Source organism: Cydia pomonella, chromosome 9 (assembly GCF_033807575.1).
Source record: "Cydia pomonella isolate Wapato2018A chromosome 9, ilCydPomo1, whole genome shotgun sequence".
Classification (NCBI taxonomy): domain Eukaryota; kingdom Metazoa; phylum Arthropoda; class Insecta; order Lepidoptera; family Tortricidae; genus Cydia; species Cydia pomonella.
Window position 1 is genome coordinate 11,371,375 of NC_084711.1, and position 21,010 is coordinate 11,392,384.

The 21,010-nt window shown below is 38.1% G+C and overlaps 3 protein-coding genes across 3 annotated transcripts; 2 read left to right on the forward strand and 1 right to left on the reverse strand.

Moving 5' to 3' along the window:
* The first annotated feature begins 640 nt into the window (after positions 1 to 640).
* Positions 641 to 6,285, forward strand: LOC133521378 (uncharacterized). The gene is made up of 3 exons (XM_061856317.1): positions 641 to 722; positions 887 to 1,333; positions 5,875 to 6,285. The coding sequence occupies exons 1-3, from the start codon at positions 708 to 710 to the stop codon at positions 5,986 to 5,988; spliced, it is 576 nt and encodes a 191-aa protein (XP_061712301.1). The 5' UTR covers positions 641 to 707; the 3' UTR covers positions 5,989 to 6,285.
* Positions 6,286 to 8,033: 1,748 nt separating this feature from the next.
* On the forward strand, positions 8,034 to 17,193 carry LOC133521377 (uncharacterized). Its single transcript, XM_061856316.1, has 5 exons — positions 8,034 to 9,498; positions 10,072 to 10,299; positions 10,532 to 10,664; positions 11,133 to 11,293; positions 16,890 to 17,193. Exons 1-5 carry the CDS (start codon positions 9,397 to 9,399, stop codon positions 17,106 to 17,108), a joined length of 843 nt encoding a protein of 280 aa, XP_061712300.1. The 5' UTR covers positions 8,034 to 9,396; the 3' UTR covers positions 17,109 to 17,193.
* A 2,359-nt stretch (positions 17,194 to 19,552) lies between these two features.
* On the reverse strand, positions 19,553 to 20,331 carry LOC133521379 (NADH dehydrogenase [ubiquinone] 1 beta subcomplex subunit 11, mitochondrial). Its single transcript, XM_061856318.1, has one exon. It carries the CDS (start codon positions 20,193 to 20,195, stop codon positions 19,764 to 19,766), a length of 432 nt encoding a protein of 143 aa, XP_061712302.1. The 5' UTR covers positions 20,196 to 20,331; the 3' UTR covers positions 19,553 to 19,763.
* Positions 20,332 to 21,010: the final 679 nt, after the last annotated feature.

Genomic DNA, 21,010 nt, shown 5'->3' on the forward strand with positions numbered 1-21,010 from the left:
AGAATTTTATTTACACATTTTTTTATTTTCGGAGCGATAATTTCTGAAAATATTCACTTTATCTAAAACATGGTTGTTGAATACTCCCATTTCAGCACTTATCTTACCTTAGATGACTAGGTGACCCTAAAAACTAGGCTTTATTGTAAATAAGTGGTCTAGTTGATCCAGTACCCTGACGATGCTTTTCTTCATTAAATAACTACGGATAAGGGTTCCTAAAAAACTCTTCAGTACGAACCGGGGTTCGATCCTACATCCTACTACCTCTGGTTGGGTAGTCAAACGCCTTACCGCATGTCATATCAAAACGTCTCGATTCAACATACTTATATAAAGTCAGTTGCTTAATTATCTCATTATACCTGCCTAGGTATTAACAATATAAGATTTTAACTAAATACCTTTTATTCCTACTCCAAAGCAAGGCTAGATAACAATAGCGCAGAAATGTAGAGTAAGAATATAAATGTAAGTAATTTAAGATACTAAACGATTACTAGTTACCCCCCGTGTGACGAGCGGTGCACCGTAGGATAGGAGGGCGGCGCGCGCGTACCATTGCATTGCGCAAGGCACGTATACATGTGAACCATCGAAAGTGCCCCCTCCTCCGGATATGGAACGCGCATCTCTTATAAACACTGGTGGCGCCTGAATACTGGACACTACCTAAAGCTACGTCTTGCTCAAAGCGTGTATCCAGGATGTGTGATAAAACGGTAGGTGCTAAACACGGTACCTGCAGTGCTGTGATCAATGTCTGACCTCAGTGATTTGGTGACATATTTAGTGCATAACTTCAGTGACAGTGTCTAGATAACACTCCGGTTATTTTCACTACACAAATAAGACAGAATAAACTTTGTTAAATTTGTGTGTGCAGGTACTGAAGTCGCTGATGCTGGCGGCGGTGGCTGCGTGCGTGGTGGCGCGGCCGGAGCCTCCGTCGTCGTACGGAGCTCCCTCTTTCAGCGCGCCGTCGTCCTCATATGGCGCGCCCGCGCCTCAGTACGGACCCCCGCAGCAGCAGCCGATTGTGCACAAACACGTATACGTGCACGTGCCTCCCCCGGACAACGAGTATCCGGCTGCCCGCAAGCCGATCTACGTGCCTCCTCCTCAGAAGCACTACAAGATAGTGTTCATCAAGGCTCCGACCCCGCCGACCCCGACCGCACCCATCATCCCGGTGCAGCCTCAGAACGAGGAGAAGACCCTCGTGTATGTTCTGGTGAAGAAACCCGAGGAGCAGCCTGACATCGTTATCCCGACGCCAGCGCCCACGCAGCCCGCCAAGCCGGAGGTCTACTTCATCCGGTACAAGACTCAGGTATGAGGACTACCATAAGATTTATTTACTAGAAAAAAAAAAACCTACATTTTATGCTCTGCTCACCAGAACATATAAAATCAAACAGAAAACTGCTTGCCAGATCCATAATTTATATTGCATTTATTTTATCACATAACTAGGTATTTTTTGGGCTAATCGCGTTTAATGGCGTTAATGAGTAGGTACTTTTTCCAAAAACAGGCACCTGTGAAATTGAATTGGGTATTTAAAAGGGTTTTTTTTACAAAATTTTGTGGCCTAAATAACATTGTAAATTAATTAATTGAACAGTAGCAACCGCACTTATAAATCGTTCTAGATGCGATCCAGTGAACAAAGATGAATATTTTAGTAGAGGTTTCAAAGTTTTACAGTATATTTCGTCATCAACGAGTGAAACCTTTATGGGACATAGGTAATTTCTACTTCAGAGAAACATTGAACCTAACCTAATTTTACTATCATACTAAGGGCCACGTGCACCATCCCACCAACAACCCAATGTCAAATTTGAAATAAAAATGAGAAGAATCTATTAAACACACATTTTTATTATACATATCTGGAACATAAAAATACAATATGTTATTATGTCTTTTTAAATTTAAATTAAATTCTATTTAAATAAAAATCTAGCTGACAATTAATTTAAAAAACCGGCCAAGTGCGATCCGGACTCAAAGACTCAAACACATTTTTTTTTACTTTTTTTCTTAATATCGACCTTGATCTATGGGTAATGTACTATTTAGTGATTTTTTAAAAATAATTTTAAGCCTAATAGTACACAGAAAGACAGTTAGTTGACAGAATTGTCACGCCTGTCAGTAGAAATAAGCGGCAAATTTTAAAAATGTAGTAACAAAGAGTATATAAAAAATAAGAATTTCATAGAAAATTTGAATTTCAAGCCTTTTCTACTGACAAATTGGAAATGGGTGAGATGGTTAATGTTTACCTATTTTCTTAAGTACCTTCAAAATTGTATTCATTAAAAATATAAAAAAGAAATACTTGAGTTCCTCTCTCAAACCTCTTTTAATTGATATGTCTCACAATATACATTTTATTTTGTTTTCTATTTTACTCCCAAAAAAAATACCGTCAAGTTTAAAATTCATTTATTTACGTTACTCGTCCTCCGTCTTTGGTTCACCGACTTACATAATATATGTGTATCACATTTCAACTTAATCAATCCAGTAGTTTCGGAGCCAATGTGCTGTGGACATACAGACAGAGGAGTGATTCTGTAAGGGTTCCGTTTTTCCTGAGGTACGGAACCCTTAAGTCAAAAACTTTATCAAATTCCTTCGAATATGCAGCTTAGAAAATTCGGGAATAAGTAATTCATTACTTAATACCTTTATTTATCTTAGAAAAAAGAAATTAAAATGCGGTATTTGCTAATAACATATATATTAGTAGGTATATATTCTTACCATATGTGCGATTGTAGACGTTAGCTTATAGCAAGTTATTAAGTTGACTTGAGTTATAATAACGGCAGGGTTCTCGCAAAGGCTTCGTGTGCTACAGTGAATAAAAGTAAAAACAAGATCAAGTGCAAGTTGGACTCGCGCACCGACTTGCACTTGATTGGGTTCCGTCCCATGACGCAAAAAACGGCGCGTATAAAATAATCGCGTTTGCTGTTTTAAGTATTTGTTGTTATAGCGGCAACAGAAATACATCATCTGTGAAAATTTTAACTGTCTAGCTATCACGGTTCATGAGATACAGCCTGATGACAGACAGGCAGACAGACAGTAGAGTGTTGATAATAGGGTCCCGTTTTTACCCTAAAAAGCCCCCAAATATTTCGAAATTTAAATTCAAGATAAAACTAAACTTACCTTACATTCGAATAGAAATAAATTGTGTGCTTTTTGTGTTAACTATGTAGGTGTATGTTTTCTCAATATGTCATGATCAAATACTCTACAATTCACTTATTTTCCATGTGACATCAGGGGTTCTTCCCAGCTGTTACCATCAAGTTGTTACCAGTGATAACCACTCGGATTTTTTCCCAGCTGTACCCAGTGGTAACAACTGGGGGAAAAATACTGGGTACAAAGTGGGTTATTTTTTCCCAATAGTTACTATTAAAATTCTTCGCAGATGTATGCAGGTTTCCTCACGATGTTTTCCTTCACCGAAAAGCTAGTGGTAAATATCAAATGATATTTCGTACATAAGTTCCGAAAAACTCATTGGTACGAGCCAGGATTTGAACCCACGACCTCCGGATTGAAAGTCGGACGTCATATCCACTCGGCCACCACCGCTTACTATTAAAATTATTAACCACCAATGTTCAATAGGTACTAATAAAAATATAAATAGTATATATGCTCGGTTCTCCATACAAACGCCTAGCTAGATTGCTCTGAAACTTAGTACTTACAATAGGATAAGGTATAATTATGCCTGTAATTAGTTTATGTAGCTTCAGATACCATAATAGTTAAAATTAATTAAATAATAAGCGAATTTAATTTGTTCATAAAAAACCACCAAACTATAAAAAAAATACAAAATGCGTAATGCACTGGACATAGCTACATACTCGTATATATATAAATAGCTGGGTATCACAAATATTAAGGTCATATTGGCATGTATCCACCTACGCAATAGGTTAAAACCAGCAGACCATAAAACCATAATTTTACGGCAGATGAAACAACATGGTGATTAATTTACAGTCTATAAAGCATCGTAATAGCTTTAATAATTATTTTACTCTAGAGAGGTTATTAGCGTGTAAATTGCTATAAGCGTGTAAGGTTGTGTTGTGATTGCGCGAGATTGAAGCCCAGCCGCAGTGATTAAGCGGGGATGCGCTCGCGCTGTCTTTGTGAAAGTGTGCGCTAACGTTTCCTGGAGTGATCCAGGAAGTCGCTACACAATCTGCATAAGTCTAACACACCCGCGATCATCATTATGTTGACGCAACGGAGGACGCTACTGTCCTCAAACATTACCCGTGTAATGAGTGCTATGATAGTGTTGTAACGCAAATGGACTATTGTAACATTTGTAACAGATCTAGGTGCTTGGTAGGAATTAAGTCTAGATCTATCTACTGAGCGCCATTTGTCTATTAGGTATAGGTGAGGTTGTTGGAAAAAACGTTGTTAAAGTTGGATAGTAGGAAGAGTTGAATAGTAGATAGAGGAAACTAGGGAATTGTATTAGGTATTTATTATTTGTATGTTATTATACCTAAAATTTTCGGGACGCTCTGACAGGTTATTCGTGTTAAGATACGAACAAATTTCATCTTTATGGTAAATGACAATGTGGTACCTTTTGCTTGAGAACGTCACAAATGAGTTAACTATGACTGTGAAAAATTAAAGTTCACAGTTTGAGACAGATTAGACGGGTTTTTTGTGTAACGTCTTTATTAAGTTTTCATTATACATAGGGTACAGTCAGCGTCAAATACTTTGTAGCAGTCAAAGTGGCCAAATAGTTCGGTACACCATACTAAATATATGGTGTACCGAACTATTTGGCTACTTTGGTTGCTACAAAGTATTTGACGCTGACTGTACATATATATAGGTTACCTCACTTGCCATACCCATACCTACTCCTATAATAGGTATGGGTATATCTGTATAGGTATAGAAAGTTTGACAGTTCCTACTTCTATGGGATGCCGTCCCTTGTTATATTCCTAATTTCTTATTTCATTATTTATTTGAGTTTTATAGCATGCAGGGAAGCGTCTTATTTATGTAAAGTTCTATTTACACAATAGAAGTCGCCATCCTACGAATACCTATCTACTCCTTCGCTATGAGTAGATAGGTATTAAAGTCGGCAACGCTATGCTAAATTGTTACTCCATGTGCTACATCATGTATATGAGATGGCGCTCCCATACTTTATCAGCATCACTGCAAAGTCGGTGCAAACTTAACATAGACGCTAGACGAAATATACCTACATGAAAAATATAGCGCATATTGCTCAGTTTGTTAACTAGTAAATTGACGACGTAAATTGCAATGTAATCAAACAACAATCACCCGAGATAGATTGCGTGAACTCCCAGTTTTTGTTTATCTAATAATGTTGATATCCGGCTGTGGTCGTAGATTAATAAACACTTGTTGACGTACGTAGGTAAGCACAAGTACCTCACGTCACGTCCAACACGCACGCAGAATAAGTAGCTTTCATTGCGTAACTCCATGTGAACCAGTTCAAGCTAATAGTAATAGCATTATAATTGCTGGTATTTTCGTCCATCTCAATGAAGCTCTAGAATAAAATGTAACCGCGTTACATGATAGATGTCGATGTAAGTTGGTTGCCGAGTGCTAATTCTCTTTTTCGATGGAAGCAATATTTTCTCCTGTTACTTAATATTATGTATCTACGTTATTAATTCGACACTACTTTTGTATCTTACGCAATGGCAATGGCAGATGGGGCTATTACAATTTTGTCGGAGGGTTTAGGGTTTTGATTTATAAAATGTAGTAGTGAGTCAATTATAAGTTATGCAATTGTTTCAGAAACAAGAAGGCTACCCTGCCGCTCAGCAGCCCCAGCAGGAGTACGGCGCACCCGCGCCCGCGTCCGCGCCCTCCTCCGAGTACGGAGCCCCGTCCGGCGGTAGCTCCTACTGATCTCGAGACAGCTGATCCGGCCCTCGTGACACACCTACTCTACTATCTACCAAAAACATGAAACAAGCAACAAAGCATTGCAATATAGCAATCACATATGTGATTTGCCAGCGTACTACTGTGATATTGTGTTTCAACAAAGTCTTCTAGAAACGCTCGCAGTACGCTCAGAGGTTAGGTTTACCACGGTGGCGCAACGTCAAACTTCTGCAAGTTTTTGTATCTTACATCAAATTGATGTCAATGTTTGTAAATATACTTATTATTTTTTATATAAATAAATGTTTTATAAGTTAATACTTATTTCTATATCCCCTTCCTTATATTTTCAGTACCTAAGTATAAATCAGCGTTAAAAATATAGTGTTGTGTTCCTGCCGGTGAGTCATGTTGCCAGAGCTCAAAGAGGGTGCGGAGTGTTAGGGTCGGCAACGCGCATGTAACACCTCTGGAGTCGCAGGCATCCATAGGCTACGGAGACTGCTTACTATCAGGCGGGCCGTATACTTGTTTGCCACCGACGTAGTATAAAAAATACTTAATTCGCATATCTACTTTGAAACATTCATTAGGCTCTACATCTCGGTAGGTAGTTACTCAAAATTGTTGCCACATATTAACAGGTGAAAGGAATCCTCCTTCAAGAATCCTTTGCTACGTTGCCAATAATTTCATCCAATGAGAACTTAATTCATGCTATGTAGTTACTTAATTAATTCATTTTCAAATGTCCTCCTTAACAAACGTTATCTTAGGCAATATTGACGTTAGTTTTCAGCGGGCAACAGGTGTTAATCAGTGGACATCGCGCGACAGGAAGGATTGCGATTAGAGCAGTGCTAAAAACGAAAACATGTGAATCACGGTAATTTAAGATAGGTAATTATGTAACTGACAAGTGCACGAAAGTAATTTGCGTAAGTTTTAAAGTTCAATTACCAACCTACTTGAATTCGTAGTAGAGCCGTGTTTCAAGAGGTTGCGTTTTCCATCTCAGCAACACACTGCTGAGGTCGTTTACGTTAGAACAAAAATCTGGTCAAAGATATTTAATATTATGTTTATTACACTTGTACGTTTGATCTTTAAGAGTCCGCAGGATGCTCGGCCGAATTTCACCTTCACATACAAACGGAGTTTCGTTCTCCTCATTATATATATGAAACTTTGCACATACAATGACATAAGGTATGTATATCTATGCGTGTAATTAGTATAGCTCTAGCTTATAAAACAAACAAAATAGAGCAAAAACAAGTTTATATGAAAAACTTAAATTCGCTGTTTTTTAGGGTTCCGTAGCCAAATGGCAAAAAACGGAACCCTTATAGATTCGTCATGTCCGTCTGTCTGTCCGATTCTGTCACAGCCACTTTTTTCCGAAACTATAAAAGCTATACTGTTCAAACTTGGTAAGTAGATGTATTCTATGAACCGCATTATGATGTTTACACAAAAATAGAAAAAAGACAATAAATTTTGGGGGTTCCCCATACTTAGAACTGAAACTCAAAAAATCTTTTTTCATCAAACCCATACGTGTGGGGTATCTATGGATAGGTCTTTAAAAATGATATTGAGGTTTCTAATATCATTTTTTTCTAAACTGAATAGTTTGCGCGAGAGACACTTCCAAAGTGGTAAAAAGTGTCCCCCCCCCCCCCCCGTAACTTCTAAAATAACAGAATGAAAAATCTAAAAAAAATATATGATATACATTGCCATGCAAACTACCACCGAAAATTGGTTCGAACGAGATCTAGTAAGTAGTTTTTTTTAATACGTCATAAAAATTAAAAAAAAAATTTTTTTTCATCAAACCCATACGTGTGGGGTATCTATGGATAGGTCTTCAAAAATGATATTTAGGTTTCTAATATAATTTTTTTCTAAACTGAATAGTTTGCGCGAGAGACACTTCCAAAGTGAAAAAATGTGTGTCCCCCCCCCTGTAACTTCTAAAATAACAGAATGAAAAATCTAAAAAAAATATATGATATACATTACCATGCAAACTTCCAACGAAAATTGGTTTGAATCAGATCTAGTAAGTAGTTTTTTTTTAATACGTCATAAATGGTACGGAACCCTTCATGGGCGAGTCCGACTCGCACTTGGCCGCTTTTTTAACTATGGTATCTGAAGCTACATAAACTAATTACAGGCATAAATATAGGTGCCTTATCCTCGTTATAGGAGCAATCTAGATAGTCGTTTTAAAATGAGAGCTTAACTACGTCTGTATGGACAACCGAGCTTGATACGGACTCTTAAGTTTGCAGTTACAAATTGCAGATAAAGTCTGTGAGATTATGCACCGAAGCCTGATGAAAAAGAGCGTGCTAGCTAGTTCAACATTGTCTGATTTCAATTAGATGATTTTATGATGCCTCCTTGCATAATAAGTTAGTAACCACATCGCACCGTGAACCGTGAACCCTAAGCACCTTCAATACCAGTAACTATAGTGAGTAGATATATGATCCTAATCACTTAACATGTTAGTATTTTGATGCTGAGATCTGAGATTCGCAATAATATACCTGGGTAGAGGCTAGATGTTTTACATGGGTCAGTGAGGGCAACTACTCAATCCCGATCCCGACGGGAAACGGTCTTCAGGAGACCTCCTATACTATTATAAAATACTAATTACCGATGATTGACATTTACAGACTTTGAAAAAAATAAATTATATCAAGAGATCAAGAGTATTACTTACATTAATACGTAGCATAGTTAATACGTTACCTACTTACCTACTTTTAAGATACCGGGTTTAGCCCGCAACGTGCATGTTTGTAAAATTTTGACTAAGTAAAAACGAAGAACCAGGGGGCCTAGCCCAGATGCCAAACGTTTGCGCCATGACAACGAAACGCTTTCTGTCTCTCTATCACTCTTACATATTAGTGCGATAGAGAGACAGACAGTTCGTTGTCGTAGCGCAAACGATTGACATCTTGCTAGGCACCCTGTTCCATATTACGACTAGGTAAAGAAAATTTCTAATCATCCTATTTACTTCGAACGGTAAGGTATTCATACTCGCATCAAGATGAATCTGGAACTATCTCTACGCTTCTATACAAACAATCCTCGAGATCGGTGCACTCACCATGGTGTCTATTTTGGTCTGCCAGCTTCAAAAGTATTTTAGTAACGGAGTCTAAAACATCGACATCATATTGCTGTCCCTGTTGTTAATAACGGGGAGCAAAAGTGATAGAGGAATCTTTTGGCGATTGGCAGGCGTGTTTAAAATAAAAACATTATTCAATAGTTGTAGTGAGAATGTCACTAAAGGTTGGAGCGTTAGACTAACTGCGCGCGGAAACCAAAACACAGTCGCCGGTAACTTCTGGAATTGACTATTCAAACAAGAAGAAGATTTATACTATTAAAAACATGAGTCTGAAAATTGAAGCCGAAACAAAAGTTAGTTCTGATCCCTGCGTATTAGCATTTGACGGCAACTTGTATATTGGAACTGAAGATGGCTATATCCATGTAAGTATTTTCTTAGGAAATAGGTATAATTCATGACAATCATAGGAACATAGTTATGATATTTAATTTGTAGAACTCATAACACGTAGGTAATTGACTAACTAGATTAACAAGTAGTATAACTTACTAGGTAGACATATAAGTATATTTCCCTACAGTGATATTGAATTAAAAAGAGTATGCCGGCAGTTAGAAATTAATGGTTTGCGATTCAGTCACGTATTACGAGAAGGGGTAAAACCCTGAAAATACCTATCCATAAATTCAATCCCGTAAACTCTTTCTAATCCTGAATGTCTAAGTTTATCCATATAATAATTTAATAAGCAAGTTACATATCTACTCGCATTTTATTTCCTAACCTAGGTATATATTCAGGCAAACCATCTACTTGTGACTACATAATTAGGGTCTAGGTATTTCTTAGGCATGTACTTATTTCTAAAGCGTCTCATGATAAGATCCGATTATTTGATACCTACTTACCTACGAGTTCCTATTAGACAAAATTCAATACAATAATTTAAAATCCTTCAATGCAATTACAAATTAACCGAAACCCTTGCACTATAGTCCTTCGACGACAAGCTTAGTCCCGTTGCATCATGGCCAGCACACGCAGTACAACTGTTCGCCCTAGCGGCAGGCGGCGGCGCCGTTTACTCCAGCTCGAACGATGGCAGCATCAGGGTATGGTCTGCGAAAGGAGACAAGATTACTGAAATACCAGTGCCTGGCGCTGATGTTAGCGTGCTACATGTCTCTGGTAACGAGTTGTACACGGGCGATGAAGCAGGGACAGTAAGTGTTTTACTAAGAAAAATAATGTTACATATCTTTTAAGTATCTATTATGATTAGGTAATGATTTTCAGAATAAATCAACTCATAACCTACTATTGATTAAAAAGATCTTCCTCTATGGCATATGCACCGATGTATACATGCTACGCAAAGTGCGTGAGCTTACGAGTAATACTATAAAAAATTGTAAGGCGTTAAAATTTTTTACGAAAGTTATTTCATAATTTTAGGTAAAAGTGTACGAGGATAATACTGAAAAAGCAATGTACAACGTGTTAGAGGAAGTAAAAGATCTGGCACTGAGCGCACCATTTTTGTTTACCGTGCGAGATCTAGATGTGACGGTCACTGAAATCAAGCCTGGTAAGTACGTAACCTATAAGTTTAATTTAAACCAACCTAATAAATATAACGTATAAAGTTTATAGTATAGTATTAGCTGCGCGCGTTTGAACTTTTGCCACCTTGTCCTAAATCAGAACTATACGTTACTTGCTTGACATAACATAATCGAGCCAGTTGAGACGTCCTCAGTCCCCCAGTCAGTGGACCTGGTTTTATGCCTGTTGACATTCGAAATCTCATTCTTTTGTTAATTTTATTCTTATGCAATAGATTTCAAAGTTTAAAAAGCTTTTCCAATATCCTTAAGGTTGTTATGCGTAGTGGGGCAGTTTTTGCTGGGAGGCTCTGTGTTATTATGGCCTGAATCGAAAATTAAACTTCACTTTGAGGTGTGTACTAAAAGGTGTGTTGCCTCACGCTCCACTTTATTCTTAGTGGTTTTAGTAGATTTACTTTACCATAAATTATTGTTCTGTTATGAAATAGATGAATCCAGAACGCGATTTGTTACGCGGCATACTATGGAGGGTCGTGCTCCATTGAGACTAGCTGGTCCACATCTTCTCTGCATGGCAAGAGGGGGAAACAATCTTGCTCTACACGACTCTTCTGTGTCTACCGTCTTTAAGAAAAAGCATGAAGTTAAGGTTTGAAATTTCTTTAGCAGCTTTAATGTAGTACATTTCTACCCCATCTTCCATTCGGCAGATTCAGTAACGATGTTAATGTTCCTGGTTAAGGTCGACCGGGATAAATGCAACTATGGAATTATTGCGTCTATTTGAGTTATTTTTTTAAACAACGTAAGTTAAAAGAGCTTCCCGCAATCTGATGAAAAAAGTTACTTGGAAAAAATAAAACGTAACATAGAGGGCGTACCAATCGTGTTCGAGAAATAATTAACAGACGCAAAACCCGCACAGTTGTATTTATTCCGGTCAACCTTACTCAAACTTAATTTTGAATAATCGACATGTCAATAATTTGGTTTTTCTTCTTTTTTCGTGTCGAGTTTCCCTTAAATTAAACAATTCATGCCCAGTTGTTGATCAAATAAAATTATCACTTAGGTGCTCTATTCTAGTAAACTTTAACAATTGTAGCAATTAATTAGCTGATGGTCCCGGGTTCAAATCCTGGTAAGGGCATTTATTCGTGTGATGAGCATGAATATTTGTTCCTGAGTCATGGGTGTTTTCTATCTATTTAAGTATTTATAAATATTTATATATTATATATATCGTTGTCTAAGTACCCTCAACACAAGCCTTATTGAGCTTACTGTGGTTGGACTTAGTCAATTTGTGTAATAAAGTCCTATAATATTTATAAGTACCTATTTTATTTATTTAATTGAAATTATAGGTACGAAGGCGCGTGCCTCTACTCGTATTGTCATGTTATTAAAGATTAGATTTGACAAATCTGCGCGTCATCGTGGATGACACGAACTATACGTGCAAAGTTTTGGTGGTAAATTAACAAGGTTCTAAATATGCTTAACAATTTCTTAGTCTAAATCTACAATCAAGTGCAGAGAAAAGTGACTCTTTCTGTATATAAACATTATGCAGGAGTCCCAAGTGGATAAATTTGCAGACAACTATCACACTGATCCGATCAGCACGCCGTTTCGGTGCGTAAGTTGACAGCGCTATTCATATACACTGTGTTTTTTAACTCTGTTAATTTAAAGGGTGCATCCCTGAGCTTCAATTAAGTAACTTTCTCAAAGACACCGGTATTCTAATTAGTAATTAACTCCGTTTCGGTGATAATCAATAATTATTTTTTATCTTATAAGAGTTATAACTTTATAAGGCCCTTATGAGCGTGCATACTTGCCTTAGGGCCTGTTTACATATTGATTAGTGTTTCGTATAAGTTCATACATTCGCTACTAAACGTAAGTACTATCTGGGACGAGCGATGTTCGAATTTATGGAAGGTGGAGGCAAGGAACAGAATCTCCTTAGGCCGAACTGTTGCAAAAGTATCCAGCTGTCAGCTATATATAATAAGTTCCAAATCTCTCCAGAGTAACGCTAGAGTAGCTATAGCTCCACTCGTGCGCGAATCGAGGTTGCGAAGCCGCGAACGCGAGTGTGGAGGGCCCTCGCGTCGATTCCACAGATTGTTCACGCCTTCGCCCCTTATTCCCCTTTTTTGTCGGTATTTGGCCCGCGTCAAAGGAGACGCGAAGCGCGAACTGGCAAGACTCCACACTCTCGATCGCTTCGCGCCGCGATTCGTTCACGAGTCGGTTAATCTGTAAACTGTCATAACCTTCTATGGCGGCTACTTGGTTATTGGATGCGAACTTGATCAACCAAAAATCTATTTATTAGTTCCCAGTTTGAATCAGTGCCTTGCCGCAAACTAAATCCGATCAGCTGACGCTTCGGCGCCATCTTGCCGCGAACCAAACTGCGAAATCGCCGTGAAGTTGTGCGTGTGTGGAGTCTACGTCAACGTCGCGGTATGTTCGCTCCGCGAATCCGCGCCGCGATTCACGCGCATAGTCTGGAGGTGGCTATACAGTTGGCTAAAATCATATCTCCATAATAGACAACAGTACGTACAAATAGAACACCACATTAAAGACTCTAAAAAACGAATGAAACTTCAATCAAATTGGCAAACCATCAACAGTTCCATCCCTCAAGGCAGCGTAATAGGATGTTTGCTATTCCTAATATATATTAATGACCTCCCTAAAATAACCAATCATAAATGTATTATTTTTGTTCTCCCTCCTCTTTAGACACGACAACATCTCCGACAACTACTCTGATATTAAGGAAGCGTTCACCGATATCTCAAACTGGTTACAGGAACACAACCTATTAATAAATACAGCCAAAACAAAAATAATACAATTTAGACCCTATCAAAAAAGACCTACCGATTTGACGCCACTTTTTCGTGATCTAAGCATACAAGAAGACTCTGAATGCACCCTATTAGGAAACACTATAGACTGCCACCTTGACTGGAAAAAACATATATCCAAAATAAAATCCAAATTTTCTTCCTTCCTTTTTAGGGTTCCGTAGCCAAATGGCATAAAACGGAACCCTTATAGTTTCGCCATGTCCGTCTGTCTGTCTGTCTGTCTGTCTGTCTGTCTGTCCGAGGCTTTGCTCCGTGGTCGTTAGTGCTAGAAAGCTGAAATTTGGCATGGATATATAAATCAATAAAGCCGACAAAGTCGTACAATAAAATCTAAAAATTTTTTTTTTTTAGGGTACCTCCCCTACACGTAAAGTGGGGGTGAATTTTTTTTTTCGCTTCAACCCTAGAGTGTGGGGTATCGTTGGAAAGGTATTTCAAAACTAATAGGGGTTTTTAAGAAACATTTTTTGATAAAGTGAATAAATTCGGAGATAATCGCTCCGAAAGAAAAAAAAAATGTGTCCCCCTCCCTCTAACTTTTGAACCATAGGTCCAAAAAATATGAAAAAAATTGTGGAAGTAGAGCTTAAGAAAGACATTAAATGAAAACTATAGCGGACATGATCAGTTTAGCTGTTTTTGAGTTATCGCAAAAAGTTTTCCATTCATAGTAAAAATACTTACTTTAATTAGGTACTGATTATGCAAATTTGCCTATTTGTTTAACTCGGGTGAAAGGTACCGTTTCATCCCTTGGTTAACAATTTACTATACTTTAAGCTCCAGTTTAGCTTATTGTGACGGAAGAGTAACTACGAAACCCTACACTGAGCGTGGCCCGACATGCTCTTGGCCGGTTTTGCATTGTACCTTTTAATTCGAACACCAATACTGAGTGCGCCTTGTCTACATACCATTCCTACGCTCAAGCCTGGTTACGTTATGGCATTACCTTATGGGGCCATAGCACTGATACACACGATCTACTTATAGCTCAAAAAAATGTGTCCGTATATTAACAAACATACAACAAACAGACAGCTGCAAACCATATTTCACAAGCCTTAAAATCTTGACTCTACCCGGCCTATACATATTAAAAATCTCAATTTTTGTCAGAAAAAATACCGAACTATTTAAATACTGTAAAAGCGCACGCCGAAATAATAAACTCATCCCCCCGGAACCAATCTTAGAAATGTACAAAAAAGGCCCGTATTTCAGGGCAATACAGGTGTACAACAATTTGCCCAACACAATAAGAAACATAAAACAAACCCGTTCATATAAAAATTACAATCCTTTTTAATAGAGAAAGCATATATTACTCTACCCAAGAATTTATGGGAGATAATTTTACATAATAAGAAATATTAATTATAAGTAGTACTTAGTAGGTATATATAACATAAATTTAAAAATAAACTAACTTTGATCTCCTCCATAGGTTAAGTAAAATAATAATTATAATATATTATACTTATAATATGTATTTAAAAATAATGTTCATAAATGGGTACTACTATATTTAATAACTTTAGTCCTAGCTAGCTATAAGAATACTTGCAATACCCTTTTCAGGTTGTCATGTGTTTCTATAATTTAAATGTAATAACTATCCCTTCGGGTGGCAAAGTCCGGGAGCCGGACCTATCGTAAAGTGGCAGGGATCCGGGAGCCGGACCTGACATAACCAGTTTTTGAATGGCAGCGCCACAGATTGAACGGAAGCAGAAGTGGCGCGGCCATTTTGGAAAAAATACCGTCAAGTGGCGGGCCCCTCACAGGTGATCATAGCGACTATTCCGCGTGTTAGAAAATTTACCATTTCTCAAAAAAAAATTGTATGGATGCTGTATATAGACCATGTATCCTTATATTGAGCATTAAATACCCAATTTGATTATATAGTAATTTATGTCATTCCATATAAGTGAATTTCGCTAGTCTTGAACAAATCTCAGATCATCATTTTTTTTTTCTACTTTCATGTATATAAATAACTATGATTAGAAAATAAACAATTAATTGTAGAAAACACAGATTTAATGACTAAACTATACAATTATTTACACTTATAAACCTTTTTATTACCCCTCACAATACAATATTTTTACAATACAAGGTTTGGCGGGGCGGGAGTATGACGCAATTTGTAGCTAACTTTACTCAGCGCGGCAATTCGACCGTTATTGAATGCCATCCTTGTCTATTGACGAATACATCATGCAAGTGTGACCAAGCTAACAGTAGTTTTGCCCGTTCTAAATTAGGTGCGAAATATGGCATTGCACAGGGTCCGGGAGCCGGTCCCTGCCACTCAACGGCTTGTTATGTCAGGTCCGGCTCCCGGACCCATGCCACTTTCGGAGCGATCCGGCTCCCGGACACTGCCACTTAGCGGTATATTTTCCAAAATGGTCTTGCCATTTCTCTTGCCGTTAGACCGCTGGCGCTGCCACCCGAAGGGCTATGTACCATGGCTCGCAATAAATGATTTCTGAAAATCAATTTGACAGTTCCCAGTTTGAATCAGGGCGGCTACCGGGAAAATCGAAATTCGTCAATTGCGGGCATTTTTCTCTGTCACTCTAATTACGTCTTAATGAGAGTAAAAGAGAAAGATCCCCGCAATTTGCGAATTTCGGTTTTCGCGGTAGGCCCCCAGTGCCTTGCCGCAAACTAAATCCGATCAGCCGACGCTTCGGCGCCATCTTGCCGCGAACCAAACTGCGAAATCGCCGTGAAGTTGTGCGAGTGTGGAGTCTACGTCAACGTCGCGGTATGTTCGCTCCGCGAAGTCGCGCCGCGATTCACGCGCACTGGAGGGCGCTTTACACTTTTTGGTATATGGAGATTCTGTTCCTTGCCTCTACCTTCCATGTTCGAAATGACATTGATGTGTTACAGTTTTAACTTTTAAGTTGTTTGGTTGAGTTAAATGTAATGCCCGTGTTACAAGTTACAAATACGCAACATTTAATTACTTTTTATAAAAATAAACATTTTTATTGACAAATAACTACTTATGCTATTTAGTTTCCTTAAACATGCTTACCAATACCCCGAAGTTAACGGAATTCAATAAAAACACGGTGAATATGGCGATGTCCCGCTCCCACTGGATAGGCGTGCAGGGGGCCTACCGAGAAAACCGCGAATTTGCTAATTTCAGCAAATTGCGGGGATCTTTCTCTTTTACTAAGACGTAATTAGAGTGACAGAGAAAAATGCCCGCAATTGACGAATTTCGATTTTCCCGGTAGCCGCCCAGATCCGCCATGATTCGCATCCATTATGGAGAATACCTTAGCAAGCGTATCAATGGATTTAACATTTTTTTGACAGGTTAGTGATATGATTGTAACAAGTCTGGCAGTCTCTGGTGACTATGCTTGGACTGGAGGCTGGGATGGCGTCTTACGACGATGGAAAATTACTACCGACCAATTGGAAGATTCTGGATCATTGGAACTTGGTGCTTGCATCAATGGGTTGGCAGCTTCACAAAATAGTGTATTTGCTATTGTGGCAGGAGGGAGGGTGGTGTGTGTAAAAGGAGCATAGATCAACAAACTTTTTAAATAACAAATAACACCTTTATATGTATAAATGTATTTAAATTTCCCTGTGACTGTTTGGCTGTCAATAGAATATACCAATAAAGTTTTATGTGATTATTTCATGTTTTCGCAGATGCTTACTTACAACTGCAAAGTTACCTACATTTAAAATTAATTCAAAATTATAATGATAAATGTTATTTTAATAAGCCCTCATATCTAACTGGTGGCACACTGGGTAACCAAAATATATTCTTCTAACCAATGTGGCTCAGCAACCCAAAGAGGGCCTACAAAACAAGAGCATGCCACAATACCCAATAAAATAAATAAAAACAATTTCAAGCCTATCTAGGGAACCAAGAGGTCTAAAAAGACAAAGTATTCATTACAAGCTAAACAAATTGACTCTACATAGTTAGGGAGGCGAGGTAGCTAAATGGCGTAATTCAACCTATCAAAATCGAAAGATAAAATAATTTCGAAAAGAAAAGCTCGTATGGTAAAAACCATTTTAGCGGTGGGTTTGGCGTGTACGGTTTTTCAAAAATGTTAAAAAAAACAGTTACTTGGGCATTCTCGAGCGCGTCAGATATTCATACTACGTATGCCCCAAGTGCCTCTGATAACAACGGTATACTAATCTGCCGGTTTGCGTGGTGGGGGTAGGAATATAAAGTAGTCAAAAATGCAAAAAAAAAAAAAATTACTCGAGCGCGTCAGATTTTCGGAAGGGGTGTTAAGTAGGCCCCAAGGAAGCTCCCTTTAAAAAAACTGACGATTTCGGCGTGACGATAAGTTACGATGAATTTTTGAAAATGCAAAAAAAAAGTTTTTTTTGAAATACTCGAGCGCGTCAGATTTTCATAGGGGAGGTTTATCTCGGTATCCTGAAAGCATATTTTCTTAATCTGACAAAAATGTTGGTGGGTTCTCTTAATCTGACCGAAAAAGGTTTTTTGGTTTCTCCAGCACATTCGAGAAATATACCGTCGGGTCTTTTCTCTCTCTTCAATCGGCGTCATACTGAGGGCACATAGGTCTACGGTAGGGGACCATAAACATATATATATATATATTAGGGTGTACCGAAAATTCCCTTCTACCGCTTCTTTCCCCACCATCAATGTTGCGAAATAAAGGAAAAATACTGGTAGGACGGCATATTTCCGCGAAGCGCTCAGTCTGTATTACATGTTTATGGCAAATTCCTCTTTTTTGCTTCAATTCTTCACTTCGTTTTGCTTACGGTACGTCCAAAAAACAATTTGAGGATCAACAGGCTATTGAATAATAACCTCCTAAGGCCCAGCCATAGAAATGAAGAATCCTAAATTTGCCACTAGAATTTGAACCTATAGTGCAGGAAATACAGTTGATTTTATTTTGTTTGAAAATTGAATGAAACAAAGCCAATGCAACTCTGTTCCAATTGAATATGATTTATATTTCATCGAACTGAATAAGTCCTATAGGTAGGACCTTGGGCCTTACGAGGACATACATGAAACTGTACATGTTAATAATACTTTTGTATACAGATACGCGTAACTTTTTCCGAGTCCACGAAAATGGTCGAGAAGCTTTAGAAAAAAAAAATTGAGATATAATAAAAGTCACATAATTTAATCATCGTTATTTCATATCAATTTTTTTTAACACCCTCAGTTTTCGAGATATACTCAAAAAACCGGGAGTTTGAGTTTTTATGATGCTTCAAGTCAAAAAGTTTTAACTTTGGACAAAAATGTAGAGACTTTTTTTGTGTAAAATAAAATTACCTTTTTTGTTTATTTAAACTTTTTTTTGTAAAATGTATCGTTCGCGACTTATATGCCGCAACGCGTTTTTGGGAAGACGAAATGACTCCTCCACACTTCCGGTCATGCGGAAACCGGCAGATTTTGTATTTTTAGTAAGTTTTAGATTATATTCTTCAAAATAAAAATCGCGCTCGAGAATGCCGGATTAACGTTTTTTTTTTACAAGTTCGCGACTCTATAACTCGGCGGCGTCAAGGACTTATCGTCAGATTAGTTAAATTTAGTCTTAAAACACTAAAATCAACCCCCAATATCTTAATCTGACACGCTCGAGTATTTCAGACTATCGATTTTTTTTTACTAATCTGATCGTCTATCCTAGGCGCGCGTCACTACATATAGAGCTAAATACTTTACAAGGTTGTTCTATTAGGTCTAAGGTATCTCTCATATCTTAAACTGCCACGCTCGAGTATTACCGAAAATTCCCCTATTCGCCACCCTAACTAACAGAAGTCACTGGCAATGAACAGTAGGTTTTAGAACAATATCTGGCTATTGAGGTGCAACTAATTTAATCGATCAACACATGCATGCATTGCATGTATCAAAGATTGCACACAAGTGTGAGGTTTGCACTGTGTGTAAGAGTATGATTATACAGTTTTTTAATTAAAATAACCCATTAAATGTTTGATTTATTTATTTTCATGCAAGAGCATGGCTTTGATATATACAGTTAATAGACAATAGTTCTTAGAAAAAAGAAAATAAAGAAATTACAAAATTATCCTTATTTAAACAAAATCCAGAATTTAAAAAAAGATATTGCCTATTGTCTAACCATTTCTACATAAAAATATTAATTAAATTCAAAAACTAAACATCAACATCACTTAAATGATGATCTCAACACCATTTAGCTCTTCATCACTTGGCAGTTTCACTTTCTTGGGATCAACATAGTTGGGGTCAACGGGCGGAAGACCAGCTTTCTCACGGCGGCGCAACTCGAGGAAAGCCTCACGCTGGGCCCAATCTCTCAAGCTTACATCAGGAGCATAGGCCCAAGCGAAACCACCGAAGACTAAACATAAGGTGATAGTGAAGAAGTAGGACGCGTGGTGGGCACTGGTGTCATCATCTTTATTCTCATAATCAAACCCATAGCTCACCCAGTTTTTGTCTTGAGGTTTGGTTTCGCAGGCGGCGGTGGCTGTTTCGCTATTCTTCTTGGAAGTCGAAATGGTGCGGGTAACCTGGTTTATATGATTCCATAGACATCGTTGCATCACAGGCATGTGACGCAGTTTGATGAGCGCCGACATTGTATTAAAGAACAAGAGCTGCAACCAGTTGTAATTTTAATTTAAGGTAATATCTAATGCAGGGTTATGTTATATCGTTACGAAACCATAGAATCGAAGGAAAATATTAGTGAGCAATTGACATTTCATGACATTTGCTTTTTTTCTGATTCAGAGTATGGTATGCCCAACATCGAACAATTTGGCCAAATGTTTTTTTTTAAACTTTTGAGCTTCTGACCATTATAAAGAATTTTTCCACGTCGAGTCGTGGTATTCTTGATTGATGTCCGTGATTGCATTAAACTAATTTTTATCGCCGCTAAGAAGATAAAACTACTACGAATTTCCAAAATGCCTGTATTGGCTGAATTATTCTGCCCCTTTCTAATGTATGGCACTGTCCCTTTCGGCCATTTAGGGTTGTCAAAATTCAAGTCTATCTTATCTGTGATCGTGCACGTATTCCCTATACGTGTGTGCACGTCAAGCTATGCCAAACCTAATAATTGCTCGGAGCGATGCTGGGCTATAACCGCGAAAATCGAAGGTCGTCAGTTGCGGACATTTTTCTCTGCCACTCTAATTACGTCTTTATGAGAGTAAAAGAGAAAGATCCTGAGCCGAAGGGAGCCGGGAAAAGCCCAAAGGGGGAGTGTCGCCCCACTGTCACTGTGATTCATTCTAACAAATTGTAAGGTCTGTAGAGGCCTGGGGGCCTACCGCAAAAACCGTAATTCGCAAATTGCGGAGATCTTTCCCTTTTACTCTCACTAAGACGTAATTGGAGTGACAGAGAAAAATGCCCGCAATTGACGAACTTCGATTTTCCCGGT

Bases quoted from the DNA above. Each gene is read 5' to 3' on its own strand.
- LOC133521378 (XM_061856317.1), top strand. The intron at 1,334-5,874 runs GTATGAGGACTA...CAATTGTTTCAG, and splicing joins TCATCCGGTACAAGACTCAG to AAACAAGAAGGCTACCCTGC.
- LOC133521377 (XM_061856316.1), top strand. From the start codon at position 9,397: ATGAGTCTGAAAATTGAAGCCGAAACAAAAGTTAGTTCTGATCCCTGC. The intron at 10,300-10,531 runs GTAAGTGTTTTA...TCATAATTTTAG, and splicing joins CGGGCGATGAAGCAGGGACA to GTAAAAGTGTACGAGGATAA. The intron at 11,294-16,889 runs GTTTGAAATTTC...TTTTTTTGACAG, and splicing joins AGAAAAAGCATGAAGTTAAG to GTTAGTGATATGATTGTAAC.
- LOC133521379 (XM_061856318.1), bottom strand. From the start codon at position 20,195: ATGTCGGCGCTCATCAAACTGCGTCACATGCCTGTGATGCAACGATGT.